Consider the following 16024-nt stretch of genomic DNA (forward strand, 5'->3'; position numbering starts at 1 on the left):
GATTACATCCATCTAATTAAAAGCCTTGTAGGTTGAGGGCAGTTAATAAATCAAATATTGAAACGAAAACCACTCAAACTTCAAGCAGAACATAGAATATCTTCAAATGAGAAACAATCTAAAACCGCTCTACACTGCTCTTCTTTCTAAAAGGAGGCGTTTGCTGGATTTGATCACAAATGGTTAAGTGCTATGAGTGGAGCCACTAGTGCCAGCTTTAACACTGTCTAGTAGAGGTAGTTACATTACAAAATGTAGCTAGAAACGACGACGTGGCTGAAGTAAAACAAAAGGTCACATTAGCCTTGTGGGGGCCAACTAGAATGGGAAGCAACAAACACGTTGAAATATAAGGGAAGCAAAATGGCCGATAGTACTGCTGTGCTGTAATGTAATGTAATGTAATGTAATGTAAATGACATTTATATCGCGCAGCTTCCACTCCAAGGAGTATCTTGGCGCTCACCAACTCAGATGGACCGGTTGGAGACGGAAAAGAATGTCCTAGTTTCTATACACACATTACACTAAGGTCCTGCAAGAGGCGTCAGGCAGAGAGAAGATCCAAGTTTTCAGTGACTTCCTGAAAAGGGCTTCTTGCGGAATAGATCGCAAGGAGGGGGGAAGTTTGTTCCAGGCTTTGGTTCCCAGTACAAAGATGGATTTGCCACCCTTAGTGACGAGTTTGAAATGGGGCAAAGCGAGTAGGTTCTGATTTGCAGATCTCAAACAGCGCGCTGGATGGTATCTTTTAAACCCATTTTGAAGATAGGATGGGCCACGTTTGTAGAAAGCCCTAAAGGTGATTAAGAGAAGTTTGAATAAGACTCTTTTCCCTATTGGCAGCCAATGTAAGGTGTTCAGGGCTGCTGAGGCTGACGATTTACGAGGCAGGCGTAGTACGAGACGTGCTGCCGCATTTTTGGACCATCTGTAATTTATGAAGGACGATACGCCCGTCGAACAAGTTCCTTACCTTCGGTAACGATATATCTGTAAGAAACATTAGTTAGTGATAGTTTCCTTACCTTAGAATTACCCCTAGGTGTCAGACTGGATCCGGAAAGTTTTCGTCGGCAGTACCCTTGTGCGTCAGAAGGTGGCATCGTGCGGCTCCGCGTCCGTCGTTGGCGTCGTGGTCGCCGAAATGACGTTGCGGCAGCTACTTAGACGCCACCCGCGCTGACGTCAGTTCTGTACACGACATTCTGCGGCAGGAATGCAGAGCCATACAAGATACTGACCACTGGTGCATTGAAACTAGGGCCCTGAAAGGGATGACCAACGGGGAGGATGGGTGGGGCAGTATGGAATCTATCACTATTTAATGTTTCTTACAGATATATCATTACCAAAGGTAAGTAACTTGTTCATCTGAAAGATACACGTAGGGATAGATTCCTTACCTTACAATAGATAACCCAGCAAAATCAACCCCGGTGGTGGGTCTGCGAACCAAGATCACACCAGAAAGTCCCAGAGAACAGAAGCCGTCTCTCCGGACTTTGCTGCCCAGGCAATAGTGCTTAGTAAAGGTGTGCAACGAAGCCCATGTAGGTGCCTGACAGATGTCTTGTAAGAGGACACCACGTCCCAATGCCCTAGTGGCAGCTGTCGCCCTGGTGGAATGGGCGTGCAGCCCTCCCGGAGGCTCCCTCTTCGCCACAGAATAGCACGCTTTTATACACAAGAGGACCCATTGGGAGATAGTCCGCTTGTGTATGGCACAACCTTTCTTGGCACCTATGTAGCCAACAAAGAGCTGGTTATCCACCTGGAACTGTTGTGTGCGATTAAGATAAAATGAAAGCACACGTTTTGGGTCCAGACGGTGGAGGGTCTCTTCCTCTCTGGAAGGGTGCGAGGCAGAAAGAAGGTGGGCAAAGTGATGGTCTGCCTGATGTGAAAAGCAGTGACAGCCTTTGTCAGAAAGGATGGACGTGTTCTGAGCACAACCTTGTCCAGATTGACCGACAGAAAAGGAGGTTTACAAGAAAGAGCCTGGAGCTCACTCACTCTCCTAGCGGAGGTGATGGCAATCGGGAAAGCAGTCTTCAGAGTTAACAAACAAAGAGGACGGTTGAGAAGAGGCTCAAAGGGAGCGCACATCAAGTATGTAAGAACCAGGTCCAAGTCCCGCTGTGGCGTTACGAAGGGAACAGGAGGGAAAAGTTGAGTAATGCATTTGAGGCATCTATTTACAACAGAGAGGGCTGATCAGGGAGCCTGAGAAAAGCCGAAATGGTAGAAAGGTAGCCCTTGATAGTGCCCAGAGCAGAGCCCTGCTGGGCCAAAGAAAGAAGGAACTGTAGGACTTGTGAAAGAGGGGCAGAAAGGGGATCTGCAGCCTTTGCTGTACACCGTGCCACAAATGTGTTCCACCTGCAGGCGTATACCAACTTAGTGGAGAGACGCCTGGCTGCCAGAATGACATTACAGACTTCAGGAGGCAAGTCGAAGGGAATCAACTGCCACCGCTCAATCTGCAAGCAAAGAGGTGAAGCCTGGACAGGTTCGGGTGGAGGACCGTTCCCTGCTGCTGCGACAGAAGATCCTCCCGAAGAGGCAGTGGGATTGGGGGATCGAAGATCATACTGAGTAGCTCGGGATACCAAACTCTTCGAGCCCAGTCTGGAGCCACAAAGAATGACTTGGCCCAGTCGCGCCAGATCTTCTTCAGCACTCTGGGCAGAAGTGGTATAGGCGGAAAGGCGTGCAACCGATCGCAACTCCACTTGCGTCAAAAAGCGTTGCCTAGCGAGTGCCGCCTTGGAAATTCCAACGCGCAGAACTGCTGACATTGCGCGTTCTCTTCGGTGGCGAATAGATCTAACCAAGACTCTCCCCAGTGTTGAAAGAGACCTTGCACCACGTCTGAGTGAAGATGCCATTCGTGATCCATCATGCACCAGTGGCTGAGTTCGTCCGCCCTGGCGTTCAGTGAACCTGCCTTGTGTTGAACCACCAGGGAAATGCCCTGATGTTCCAGCCATGTCCAGAGGTGCAGTGCCTCCAGACAGAGGGTCCATTACACCACCCCGCCATGTTTGTTGCAGTACCACATGGCGGTGGTGTTGCCTGTGACCAACTGCACTACTCTCCCCTTGACAGAGCGAAGGAATGCTTTCAGTGCAAGTCAGATCGCCAGAAGCTCCAGAAGATTGATATTGAGGCTGGACTAAGCCGGAGGCTAGAGGCCTCTGATCTTCGCCTCTCCCATGTGGCAACCCCCCCCCCCCCCACCCCAGGAGGCACGCATCCGTCACCACTGTGTGCTCCGGTAGGGGAAGGGAGACGGATCTGCCATTGACCCAATGCCGGTTCTTGAGCCACCACTGCAGCTGGTATGCAGTGCCCTCTGAGATCTGGACGTAATCGGACAGGTCCCCCCGATGCTGCGCCCACTGGAACTTCAGGTCCCAATGCAGAGCCCGCATATGCCATCTGGCATGAGTGACCAGCAGGATGCAGGAGGCCATGTGGCCCAGCACAGGGTCATCTGACAAACCCAGGATAGAGGCTGAAAAATCGGAATCATAACCCGAATATCCTGGACGCGTCGTTCGGGAGGATAGGCCCGAAAGTGTCGTATCCAGAACCGCTCCAATGAAGAAGAGCTTCTGAGAGGGAATTAGGTGTGACTTCGGCACATTGATGGAGAACCCCAGCAAATGCAGGAGCTAGGCCGTAGCCTGGAGGTGGAAGACGACTGTCCGGGGCAAGCCCGCCTTCAACAGCCAGTCGTCGAGATAGGGGAAGACTGGAACCCCTGATCTGCGCAGATGAGCTGCGCCATCACTTTGGTGTACACCCGAGGGGCACTGGTAAGGCCAAAGGGGAGCACGGTAAACTGAAAGTGCTCGTGGCCTACAGTGAACCGCAGGAATGTGGAAATATGCGTCCTGCAGGTCCAATGCTACCATCCAGTCTCCAGGGGCGAGGGCAGACAAGACCTGAGCCAGAGTGAACATCTTGAACTTCTCCTTCCGGAGGAAGCGATTGACGTCCCTGAGGTCCAAGACAGGACGCAGGACCTTGTCCTTCTTGGGCACCAGAAAGTGGTGGGAATAACAACCACGTCCTACTTCTGGCGCAGGAACGCGCTCAATGGCCCCCTTGGCCAAGAGGGCCGCGACTTCCTGTTGAAGATGTGTCAAGTGATACCCCGACATGCGGTGGTACTGGGGTGGCATGGCGGGAGGGGTAGTCTCGAAGGGGAGGGAGCAGCCCCTTTGGACTATTTGTAAAACCCAACTGCCCAAAGTGATGGTGCGCCAGTGGGGAAGGTGATGGCGGATCCTGTTACCAACTGGCGTTTGATGGGCCTGAAAGACCAGACTAGGAAGGTTTGGAGGCAGTGGTGACTGGGGTGGAGGCGGACTGACCCGCCGCTGGCCCCCTGAGCCCCCTCGGCAGGTTCCACGTCCATGCTGAGACTGTTGCTGCGCAGGCTTGTGGCTCTGAAGCGAACGTGTTGAGGTGCCCCTTCTGTGGCCACGAAAGGAGCGAAAAGCAGAAGGCAGAGGCGGGCAGAAAGGTCCAAGGACTTGGCCGTAGCCCACGAGTCCTCAAAGGGCTCCAATGCACTGTCTGCTTTGTTGCCAAAAAGGCAAACGCCATCAAAGAGCATGTCCATCAGGGTGTTCTGGACATCCCCAGAGAAACCAGTAGTCCTCAGCCAGGCGTGGCGACGGAGTGCCACTGCCGTGGAAATCGCCCTGCCCAGCGAGTTGGCGGTGTCAAGGCCACAATGAATCGGGAACTTCGCTGCGTCTCTCCCTTCAGCAATAGCTTGAGGGAGCACTGTCCGGGCCTCCTCCGGACACTGAGGCAGCACTTGCGCCAACGTATCCCACACAGAGTGGGACTAACGACCCAAGAGGTATGTAGTGTTCACAGACCGCAGCCTTGAACTAGCGGAAGAAAAATACTTCTTACCGAACTGTTCCACTTTCTTGGATCCCCTGTCTAGGGGTGCGGAAGGGAATGCACTTGGTGATGCAGAGGCTTGGACAATCAAGCTCTCAGGGGTGGGGTGTTGGGAAAGGAAAATGGGGTCGCCCAGAGCCGGGTGATGGCGTCGGGTCACGTACTTATCCACAGGAGCCCCTGTGTTGGGCCTGGACCAGGCGCCCAAAAGAATGTCAGATAATGCTTCATTAAAAGGCAGCAGTGGCTCCGGAGAGGTAGCTTCCGGCTTAAGGACTTCTGTCAGGAGGTTAGACCTGACTGCCATTGTAGGGAGTCGGAGGTGGAGAGCCTCGGCCTCCCTATGCAACACCACAGCGTAACTCACACCCTCCTCCATAGCCACGGTAGGAGGAGATAGCATGCCAAGGTCAGGAGAGGTATCAAGACCACTGGCATCCCCCAATTCCTCTGCCCAGTCCGCGTCAAACTCACACTGTGCTGTGAGTGAGTCTACAAACTCCTTCCCGTCCTCCCCTTCCTCCGAAGGCTGATGAACAGGCCCAAAATAAGGAGGCTGGAACAGGGTAGAAAGGCCCCATCGGCGTCAGAATCGGCGCCGAGTGACGCCGTTCCGGCTCTGTGCCCACATCAGGGCTGAAACCGGGTAAGACGTCGTCCGGGGGCACGGGCAACGTCGGAAGTGGTGCCGGTGGGGTCGACGTCAGTAGAGGTGTCACGAGGTCAACCGGCGTCGACCGGAATCCAGGCCTGGATCCTTGGGGGCCCTGTGATGCCGGGGCCGGAGCCGACAGCAATGCCGGAGACCATGCAGAGCGAGGGCCCCCAGTCAGGCCCGCAGGCCTGACGGCTCAAAGAGGCGGGCCATGGCTGACAGAAAATCCTGTAGCTGGGCCGGAGTCACCGGGGGACCCGGGAAGGACGGGTAGGCCGGCAGCGACTGCGTACGCTCTGCCGGAGCCGCGGGGTGGCACCACCCGCACCCTCAGCCATGTCATGCGATGCGATGGGCAAGGGTAAGTTGGAGAGCGATGGCACTTCTTCGACTTCTTGTGATGCTTCGCCTTACCTGACCCAGAGTGCGAAGAAGACTTTGATCCCGACGTACGATGGTGGTGGCCCTGCGACTGGTCCCTTGAACGGCGCTGGACTACAAACAAATTTCAGGACCTCTCCCGCAAAGTCTTCGGCGCCATGACCCGGCAGTCAGGGCACGACTTGGCGTAGTGGTCGCGCCCCAGACAGTAGAGACACACTCTGTATGGGTCCGTCACCGACATCATACGATGACAGTCCCTGCAGGACTTGAAACCGGGCATCCTTACGGTGCCAGGAGTCGATCGACTCGAAAAACAGAAAAAAAGGCCTCGAAAAACTCAGTCAAAAAGTGACTGGGGGTACCGCTCTCTCCGGATCTGCATTTGCTGGCATGGGAAAAGAAAGAACTGATGTCAGCGCACAAGGGCAGAGTCTAAGTAGCTGCCGGAACGTCATCTCGACGACCACGACACCAACGACGGATGCAGAGCCGCACAACGCCACCTTCCGACACGCAGGGGTACTGCTGACGAAAACTTTCCGGATCCAGTCTGAAGCCCGGGGGTAATTCTAAGGTAAGGAATCTATCACTACGTGTTTCTCTCACATATTCCTTGCAAGCTTCACCAATCTACAAGAGGCTGAAGCACTTGCAGAAGGAGCAAGGGTGCGCAATTTAAAGAAAATGTCATGACTCAGACATCCTTTCAACAGGCTGTCATACATAATTAGCTGATAAAACTTAAATCAACCTGCACCGAATTGGAAACATTACCTAGTTTGAGATCCATCTTCGGCTTCACAGCAGGAAGATTCGATGGCCAATCATAGTAATCAGGCATTAACCTCAGTGCCTTTGGCAGTCTTGCGAGAAGGCGGTTTATTAAATCATCATCCCAAGGGTTTTCAATAGTTATATCTGTAAAGGTGAAATAAAAATCACATCAGAAGTCACACTTAAACATATCAGCGAAAGTCTTAGAAAAGGGGTAACACTGTCTTATTGTATAGTGATTGGATTTATATAGCGTTTACTACCCAGAACGAGGCACCAAAGCATCCAAGGTTAGTAGTTTATCCAATGGTTGATTGTTGTGTAGTGGGATTAGTCTTGTACGCAGGGCCGGCTTTAGGGCAGTGCGACTGGTGCGGCTGTACTGGGTGCTGACCTGTTGAGGGGGGCACTGTGACATCTGGGGGGCGCTAAGCTTAGCAATATCTTACGATGGGAGAGATGAGGAGCAGTTTTGCAGGTGGTAGGGAGAGAATCCGAGGAGGCGGTCATGGGACATGGGGGCGCCTAAAGTGACTATCACGCTGGGTGCCACCAGTGCTCGGGCCGGCCCTGCTTGTACACCCCCAAAGAAAATGATTCCACGCCATTTGCCCTAGTTTGTTTGTGAGGGATTAGGTTAACAAGAGATGGGTGTGATCATTAGTGGGTTATGTGCTATTGCAAATGGTTGCTAGCATGAAGAAATTGTCTAGATAAGAATAGGTATGGTTAGATCATACGGATAGGGGGTTCAAAGTCGGCGAGGATGAGGCTCATGAAATTTCGCGTTGGCAATTTGGATAAATACATTAAATGATTAAGTTAAACATAGTAGGCTATAGCCAGAGAGAGGAGGCATGCAGGGAAAGAAGTTAAGGTGAGTTCATTCCCTCAGGGAAAGAAGTTAAGGTGAGGTCATCCCCCCCCCCCCCTCAAAAAAAAAAAAAAAAAAAAAAAAAAGAGGGAGTCCAGGCCAGACTCTCCTGCTCTGGATTCATAATAGAGTGTGAGGAGGGTTATTGGATGGCGTGCAATATTAGGATGTAAAACTGTTAACAAAAAAAAACCTTTAGAAATAAACATTTTCACGCAATAAAGTGCTATGGTAGTTTGATGCAATAAAATCACACTAACGCTGCTATGATTGGTACCTGGCAGTGCTCTTTGCAACCAGACTGGAGATGCATATGAAGCGGTATTGATTCTCACAAGAATGAAAACTGGTCTAATGAACAGACTATATGTTTACAGACTCATCTATGAAACAGCAACTTTGTTACCCACAAAAACATAACTAAAACAGACAATAGGTCCAGGTCATTGTTGAGATTGCACACAACAACTTAGACACCGAAGGGGAGTCAAGCAACACTTTCTGGACTCCATGCTCATTAGTGCACACCCACCCACCGCCCATACAGCTCTCCACCGTACCAGATCCAGCATCAAACATGCAGTGTACACATAATCCATCAAGGCTGAACTGTAAAAAAGGCCGCCATCGGTTAGGGTAGGGCCTTCAACACGTTTTGAATTCTTTCCAACTCTGGTTCGCATATTTGCTGATTTTCGATATGTGGCTCAGTCTCTTGCTCGGTCCATTTGCAAGCATTATCTCTTCTACATTTATCTCTTCTAAAGGTTCTTTCTTTAATAGACTCGCCTGTCTCGTGTTGTTCTCTTTTTTGCGCTTTAGATATGCTTGTTCGCCAAGTTCTCTCCTTACACGCTGTTTTGTGCTATCCTAAGTAAGCGCAGTGCACCATACGGAGCAGCACTCATGGTGAATACCATTGTGGTTTTTGTACATGCTGCCATACTGTCCACCGTCGTTCAACTGAAGTTGTAATGTGTGACACTTTATAGCAATAGACCTGCACATGCGTTAATTACAAAAGAGCTAATTTTATCGTTAGAACCTCTAAATAATGATCATGTGATATCAATTGGCAAGAAAAATAGCAATGGCAATGAAGCCCAACACAATATCGCAATCAATGGAAATGCCCATCTACCTGAAAGCAGAACTAGACCAATTCAACTTCAGCCAAAAGAAATGACCCCCTACATCAATAGGGTAACGGGACAGAGAGAATACAATATATTAAAGCCCCCACCCATCAAAGTCTTCCCAAAATGTCCTCTTTCATTAAAGAAAAGAAATATGGTTATATATGCTCAGAAAGGCTCATTCTATGTATATACAAGTTTATTTCATAAACTGTTTCAGCTTCACATTACATATCAGAATATTGCATAATATTGCATAAAATGATTAGTAAAACAACACATTGAGCATACATTATATAATGAAAGAATAATCTGCAGATCAGTACCAACAGACATATCCTTCTAAAACCATTATGTCATGCTCACTATCATACATCCTATCAATCCCTTCAACTGCACCATAACATTCTAATAAAAACATATGTATGTTGTACACAACCACCCTCATCTCCCTCGCGTCAGAGCTGGAACAAGGCCACCGAAGAACGTCTTGTTTATTTCCTCGGCACAACCACCCACGCCAACACTAACAGACTCCAACACAGCAGATCGCAACCTTCAACAATGAATCTCCAACTGAGCTGACACTCTGGCACCCTTGAAGAAGATACCAGGCAGGAAACACTCCAGGAAAGCCAGCTGGTTCAGTCCCGCCCTTATCGAGTCCAGACGCACTTGCCAACTACTCGAGAAGAGATGGAGGAACAAAACCCGGAAACCCACGCAATATTCAAATTTGCCGTTAACGCACACCACCTTCTCCTCAAAACCACAAAGAAAACGTCCTTCCAGAACAGTATAAATGCAAACGCACACACAGCAAAGAACTATTCGGCATTGTCAAGGAGTTCTCAATGCCCAACAGCAAGACAACAGACGTCCCACCCTCCCAAGATCTCTGCAACAAACTCTGCACCTTCCTCCATCACAAGGTCAGGCAGACCTACGACAGCTTTAACACCCAAGACCCCGCCACCATGCCTACCACCACCGCACGCAACCACGCCTAACCCCAACAGATCGTGCTCAACTGCACTTTGCTTACCACAGACAACACACAATACCACGAAGAGCATCCATTCATAAGCTCCATTGGATCCTGTCCCGTACCACATGTTCCATAGAGAAGCCGCCTCCTTCGATCCCAGCGCCAGTGCACCATCAACTGCTCCATTGAAACCACTGCCTTCCCCGACGACTGGAAACACACTGAGATCAACCCCCTGCTGAAGAAACCGTCCGCAGACCCGACAGACCTCAAGAACTTCAGACCCATCTACCTCCTCCCCTTCCCAGCCAAGGTCATCAACGCACAACTTCCCGAGTTCATCAAAGAGAACCACGTCCTGAACAACTCCCAATCAGGTTTCCCGAAGCAACCACAGCACTGAGACTGCACTCCTCACTGCCACAGACGATATTCGCTCCCTTCTCGACAGGGGTGAAACCACAGCCCTCATCCTACTGAACCTATCGACTGCCTTCGACACCGCCCCCCCACTGCACCCTAATCACGAGACTCCACAATGCCGGCATCCACGACAAGGCACTGGACTGGATCCACTCCTTCCTGACCGGCAAAACACAGCGAGTCAGATTACCCCCGTTCCTCTCAGAACCTACAGAGATCAGCTGCAGAGTACCCAAGGGCTCCTCCCTGAGCGCCACCTTCTTCAACATCTATATGGCTCCCCTCGCAGCCATCGTCAGAAGCCACAGACTCAACATAGTCTCCTACGTCGACAACATCCAGCAGATCATCTCCCTCACCAACGAACCCACGGCCGCCAGAATAAACTTTTACAACAGAATGAAGGCAGTTGCTACCTGGATGCAAGACAGCTGCCTCAAGCTCAACTAGGACAAGACCGAGTCTCATTCTGGCAGCCCCCCACACCACCCCCAGCCTGGGACGACTCCTGGTGGCCTACCGCATTAGGAACACCTCCCACCCCTACGGCCCACTGAAGCAACCTCGGCATCATACTGGACTCCTCGCTCTCAATTAACTTCTAAATCAACACAGTACACTCATCCTGTTTCCATACGCTCTACCTGCTTCGAAAGATATACAGATGGCTCCCCACAGAATCCAGAAAGACTGTCACCCATGCACTCATCACCAGTAGACACAACTATGGCAATGCACTCTATGCCAGAGTCACCCAGAAACAGCTCAGGAAACTACAGTACATTCAAAACGCTGCAGCCGGACTGGTCCTAGACATCTCCCGTCACAGCCACATGACAACACCTATACAAACTCCACTGGCTCCCTATCAACAAGAGAATCCCCTTCAAGCTCATCACACATGCCTAAAAGACCCTCCACAATGCAGGACCAGAACATCTGAACCACCGCCTCGCTTTCCACACACCCGTCAGACAAGCCTGCTCCGCCCAAATCGCCCTGGCCTCCGTCCCACAAGACCAGAATCTGAGGAAGATCCTTCGCCTACCTCGCCGCCAAGACCCGGAACACCCTACCCTTCCAGCGCAGGTAATCTGCGTTGTTGACCCAGTTCAGGAAGATACTCAAGACCTGGCTCTTCGACTTAACCTCCACACCCAGACGGATCACCCCTCCACAGCACCTTGAGACCCTCATTAGTGAGTAGCTGTTCTTTACAAACCGCAGATTGATTGATTGATACAACACATTCCTTTTTTGACAACGAAATGTGATTGATCTGACAAACTTAATTCAATATTCTTAAACAGTTAGCATTCAGTGGTTATAGGTACATTGTTTCATTGAGTAACCTCAATTCATGTATAAGGTGTATCCTTAATTGGCTGTGAGTCATATGTATTCATTGCATGGCTACAGAATATTAGTCTATGACCGTTTCGGTGAATGAAGCCTTCATCAGGACAGCCACTTAGCGTTGGACCAGCAAACGGTCAGCAAACGTCACGCAGAACTACCAGTGTAAACAATTTATGCTCATGTCCAAAAAATAAAACGATCCAAAACGAAGGCAGAAACCGCATATATGCCAAGGGATTGACAGCAGTCAAAAGATGAATAAACATATATACAAAAACCCAACACCAGCACTATCACCTCACAGTAACCGAAAAGTAGTTAATGCACCATTGTAATACCTTCATCGCAACTCCCTCTTATATCTTATATCATCAAAGATCATGCCAGCGGTATATCAGCTATACCCACAAACTCCTTCCATCTTCAGGTGACTCCCTATAGCTCGTCTATCTGGACAACTTGTATATCCCAGATATTCCCGTCAGGCAAAGGATGATTTACTGAATATGAATATAACATTACAAATATATAGTATACCCTACATTCTGGTACACTAGAAATAATTCCCAAAATTCTCTCATGGTATTTTAACTACCAGATATTACAACCCAACTTTGAAAGATGCCAAAGAGATCTTGGTTTCCCAACTCTTAAAATTGATTCGATCTTGCATGGGGTTCAAAAACCTAAAGAGAAAAGAGGGACACAAAATGTGCTATTTACTTGCCACATGTAGTCTTAAGATCATCTTTCCCTACTACTCTGTGAGAAAAGTACGAGTTACTTACCTTCGGTAACGATGTATCTGGTAGAGACGATTCTAGCAGCAGATTCCTTAACATAGATTTATCCCCAGGCGCAAGACTGGATAGGGAATTTTTTTTGCCACAGCATCCCTGCCCACAGGGGGAGACGGCATCACACACCTCCGCCCAGGCGTTGTCCGCGTACGAGACGTCAGCGGGGTCACATAAGTCCCACCCAGGCGCGCCTACATCAGTTTTCTTTCGGAGAACTTTTCCGCGCCACAACACAGAGCCATCAGACAAAACTGTGGAAGTATGGGAACAGTGCGAAAAAGCAGAAACTATTGGAAAAAAGGAATGGTGAAGAACTACACCATGAGGAGCGGTGTCAACACTGCAGCACCCAAATGCAGGGAAAAGAAGAAAGAACAGAGCACAGCCCTGAGCAGCCACCATGCCAGTACCTAGGCAGCCCCCCCTGGAGACAAGGGACACATGTAAAAAGGTCACAACAACATGTAGCAGGACTACAACCCCAACCAGGAACAATGAAGGGGAACTAGTCCAAGACGAAGAAGGAACGACAAACCTCTAAGACAACCCATCACAGAGTGCGACAACCCCTCAAAAGAACAAAGGGCAGAGGCACAGCTAAAGGACCCCAACCTAGAGGATAGCAGAGGGGCCAGAACCTGTAGTAATAAAAGGGTAGAGGAAGGGGAGGGAAGAGACAGAAGGTACGCCCCAATAGTGGACGAACCAGAGCAGAAGGGCACAGAAGTACCTATGAACCCATCCCCCAATGTGCCAAAAGAGGAAGAAAGGAACAAGAGACAGGACGAGTCATCCCGTCAACAAGAGCGAAAGAATGCACTCACAGAAGACATAGCCACCCACCAGGAGGCGAATGCAGAAGACCAAACCAAAGGTTCTCACTTAACGGGGAGGAAGGGCGGGCCGTGAAGGAATATGCGGCTAGAATCGTCTCTACCAGATACATCGTTAGCGAAGATAAGTAACTTGTACATCTGATAGAGACTACTAGCCGCAGATTCCTTAACGTAGAATAGATACCCTAGCCATACCCAGGGGGAAGGAGGGTCTGCAAGAGAACCTCAGCAGCCTGGATGTAACAGAGGGTCCCACAGGGGACAAGTCCAACGGACAGGGCGAGGAGCCCTGTCTCCCCAGGCAAGGGGAACCCCTACCATCAGAACACCACAGATGCCAAGGTGGCAGCGGGGAAGAAATGAAGAGGAGGAAGCCCACTCACACTCAGCAGAGGAAACAAGGGCAAGGCAAGAGGAGGCCAAAGCACCCCACGCCCATACAAGGCAACAGGACCTCCATCCAGGGCCAAGGCAAGAAAGAGGAAGAAGATTAACCTGGAGGCTCCAAGGAGACAAGGTAGAAAGAAGGCAAGGAACACACCCAGCGGAGAGGGTAGCAGAGTCTACCACAGCCAGAAGTCAATAGACCAGACAGAACGACGATGACAGCAATAAAGCAGGCGGAAGCAGAAACAGTAGCCCGGGAGCACCCAGGAAGACCGGGCAGGCTGCGCCTGAAAGAGGGAGGAATACAAAATCCATCTCAAACCCCAGGACAGCGCAGGAAGGCGAAGAAGGGCCCGGACACACCTCAGGAAGGGGCCCGCACACACAGCACAAAAAGAAGCAGGACCAGAGCCATGGCACCAGGCCGCAGACAGCAGGAAGACCAGGCTAACAGCGCAGCGACCCCGGAGAAGGATACCCCGGGGCGCCACCAAAGGCATTCCGACCCAACAATAAGGGAATTGTAACTGCAACGTACTTCAATGCCATGGAGAACAGAGGCCCGAAGGCGACCACAACTCCCAAGAACAGAACAAGCTGTATAACAGCTACCACTACCCCACATAGGGTATGTTAAGTCCCAAGACATGGGAACCCTCTTGGGAAGAAACTTCCGCAGCAGAGGACACCAGAATGATCCGCGGGAAAAACCTCCCGCAGAAGGCTTGTCAAGCAGCTAATGAGAAAAAACAGAAGGCCTAATCTTAGGGCCAATCTGGTGTAGAGAACACAAAGGAAAAACACACTGTCAAGAAGGGCAGGCCAGCAGCCAACAGAACCACAGTCCCAACAAGAGGATTTGAATGCACATGAAGCATACAGATCACACAACAGGAGCAACCTGTCCAACGAAAGAGCAGCTCCGGAGTAGGAGGAGGAGGAGGAGGACCCGCCAAGAACCTCTGGATAGCCAAGTCTGCCGGGGCATGGATCAAAAAAGTGCCATTCAAGGGAAGATCTACCAGCCATTCCCTAACATTCTCCGGAAACACACTGTCCTGAAGCCAAGCATGGTGGCGAAGGGCAACGGAAGAAGCCATGGCATTACCAAGCACCTCCGAGATGTCCAGAGCAGAGCAAAGAATAAACGCCGCCAGCTCCCGGCCATCTAACGCATGGTGCCACAAATCAACACCAGCATCCTCCTCGCCGAGTCCCACAAGCAAGAGGTGGCCCTAGCCAACACACAAAGTGTTAAGGGCCCACAGCGAACATTGTGCGCCCCCAAGAGTCCAGCCAGCGGGCATCCCGTGATGGTGGAGACAACAGCAGCGGCAGGGAGGGAAAGGCAGTCCGCAAAAGGGGGCTACTGGCAGAGGGAAAGGCACACCGGGTCCCGCGGAAGGTGCCGGTGCAGAAGGTGTTGGGGCACTGGATCCCCTGTGGCGGGGCGTCACCAAGGCCCCGTCAGAGATGAATACAGCGAACCCTCAAAGGGAAGCAGCAGCTTCCTCCCACCAGAGCCCTGTTGAAGAACTTCCAGGAGATGATCTGTGGGGAAATGGACAGCCGGATCACCCATGCGCAAAATTCCCACAGCCGTAGAAACAGCGCAAGCAAAGCCCGCACCCACCTCCGTAGGGCCCCGCGGTGGTGAAAGCAGCTCCTCCGTAGGCAATGGCTGCAAGCTAAGGCGGCCGACCCCTAAGCCAATCGGAGCGGGAAAGGCCATGTCAGGACAGGAGAAAGAGGGACCGAGGAGTGGGGGACCTGTGGCTCCTCCGGCGAACACCGCGACAAAGGAGAGGAGCCGTCCTTTGATGACGCAGGGGGAAAAAGCCAGGATCGCAGCGGCCCTTCTTTGGCGAGGATGACACCAGCAGGTGCCCAACCTCCGGGGAACAGGGGGCGTCCGAAGACAAATCCACGACCCGATGCCTGTCCGGTGCCGTAGAGTCCGCAACCTGAGGCAGGACGTCATAGTCGTCTTCCAGCGCCAAAGAAGACGCTGGACAGGTCTCCTCCACACACACGGCGCAGGGGACTGGGGCTGGGCCGGAGCTGAAACGTCGAAGCGCCGACTCGACCTGTGAAGAGACAGCCGCCTGCGTGGAGGGACGAGAGGGACCCGGGGAGTGACAAAGAGCCCCTGCCAGCCTCGACCGATGAGGGGGCGATAGTGGCCTGCCGACCACAGTGGCGCCGCCAAGGCCTACTCGACCTCAGACGAGGCAGTCACCTGCGTGGAGGGAAGAGCGGGCCCCCCCCCCGGGAGGGGGGGGGGGGGGGGGAGAGAGACAAGAGGTTCCCCACCAGCCTCGACACCTGATGGGACAAGGGGGGTCCGCCGACCCCTGTGGGGCCGGCCGGGCCAGCAGCCACCTGCGCCGTAGCGGCGTCACCTCGGCCTCAGACAGGATCGCCGCTTGTCCAGAGGGCCGAGAGGTGCTCGGGATGCGACCCGAGCCCCAGTGACCTC

The 16024-nt window shown here is 51.6% G+C and overlaps 1 protein-coding gene across 1 annotated transcript in view; it reads right to left on the minus strand.

The window, feature by feature from the left end:
• The window catches only part of BUB1 (BUB1 mitotic checkpoint serine/threonine kinase), an 851273-nt gene that overhangs the window by 116153 nt on the left and 719096 nt on the right, over positions 1-16024 (minus strand). The window contains exon 26 of the mRNA XM_078648762.1: positions 6743-6886. Coding sequence (XP_078504888.1) covers positions 6743-6886 — 144 coding nt within the window. The remainder of the gene's footprint in view (positions 1-6742; positions 6887-16024) is intronic.

The sequence above is a fragment of the Lissotriton helveticus genome, chromosome 6 (assembly GCF_964261635.1).
Source record: "Lissotriton helveticus chromosome 6, aLisHel1.1, whole genome shotgun sequence".
Classification (NCBI taxonomy): Eukaryota; Metazoa; Chordata; class Amphibia; order Caudata; family Salamandridae; genus Lissotriton; species Lissotriton helveticus.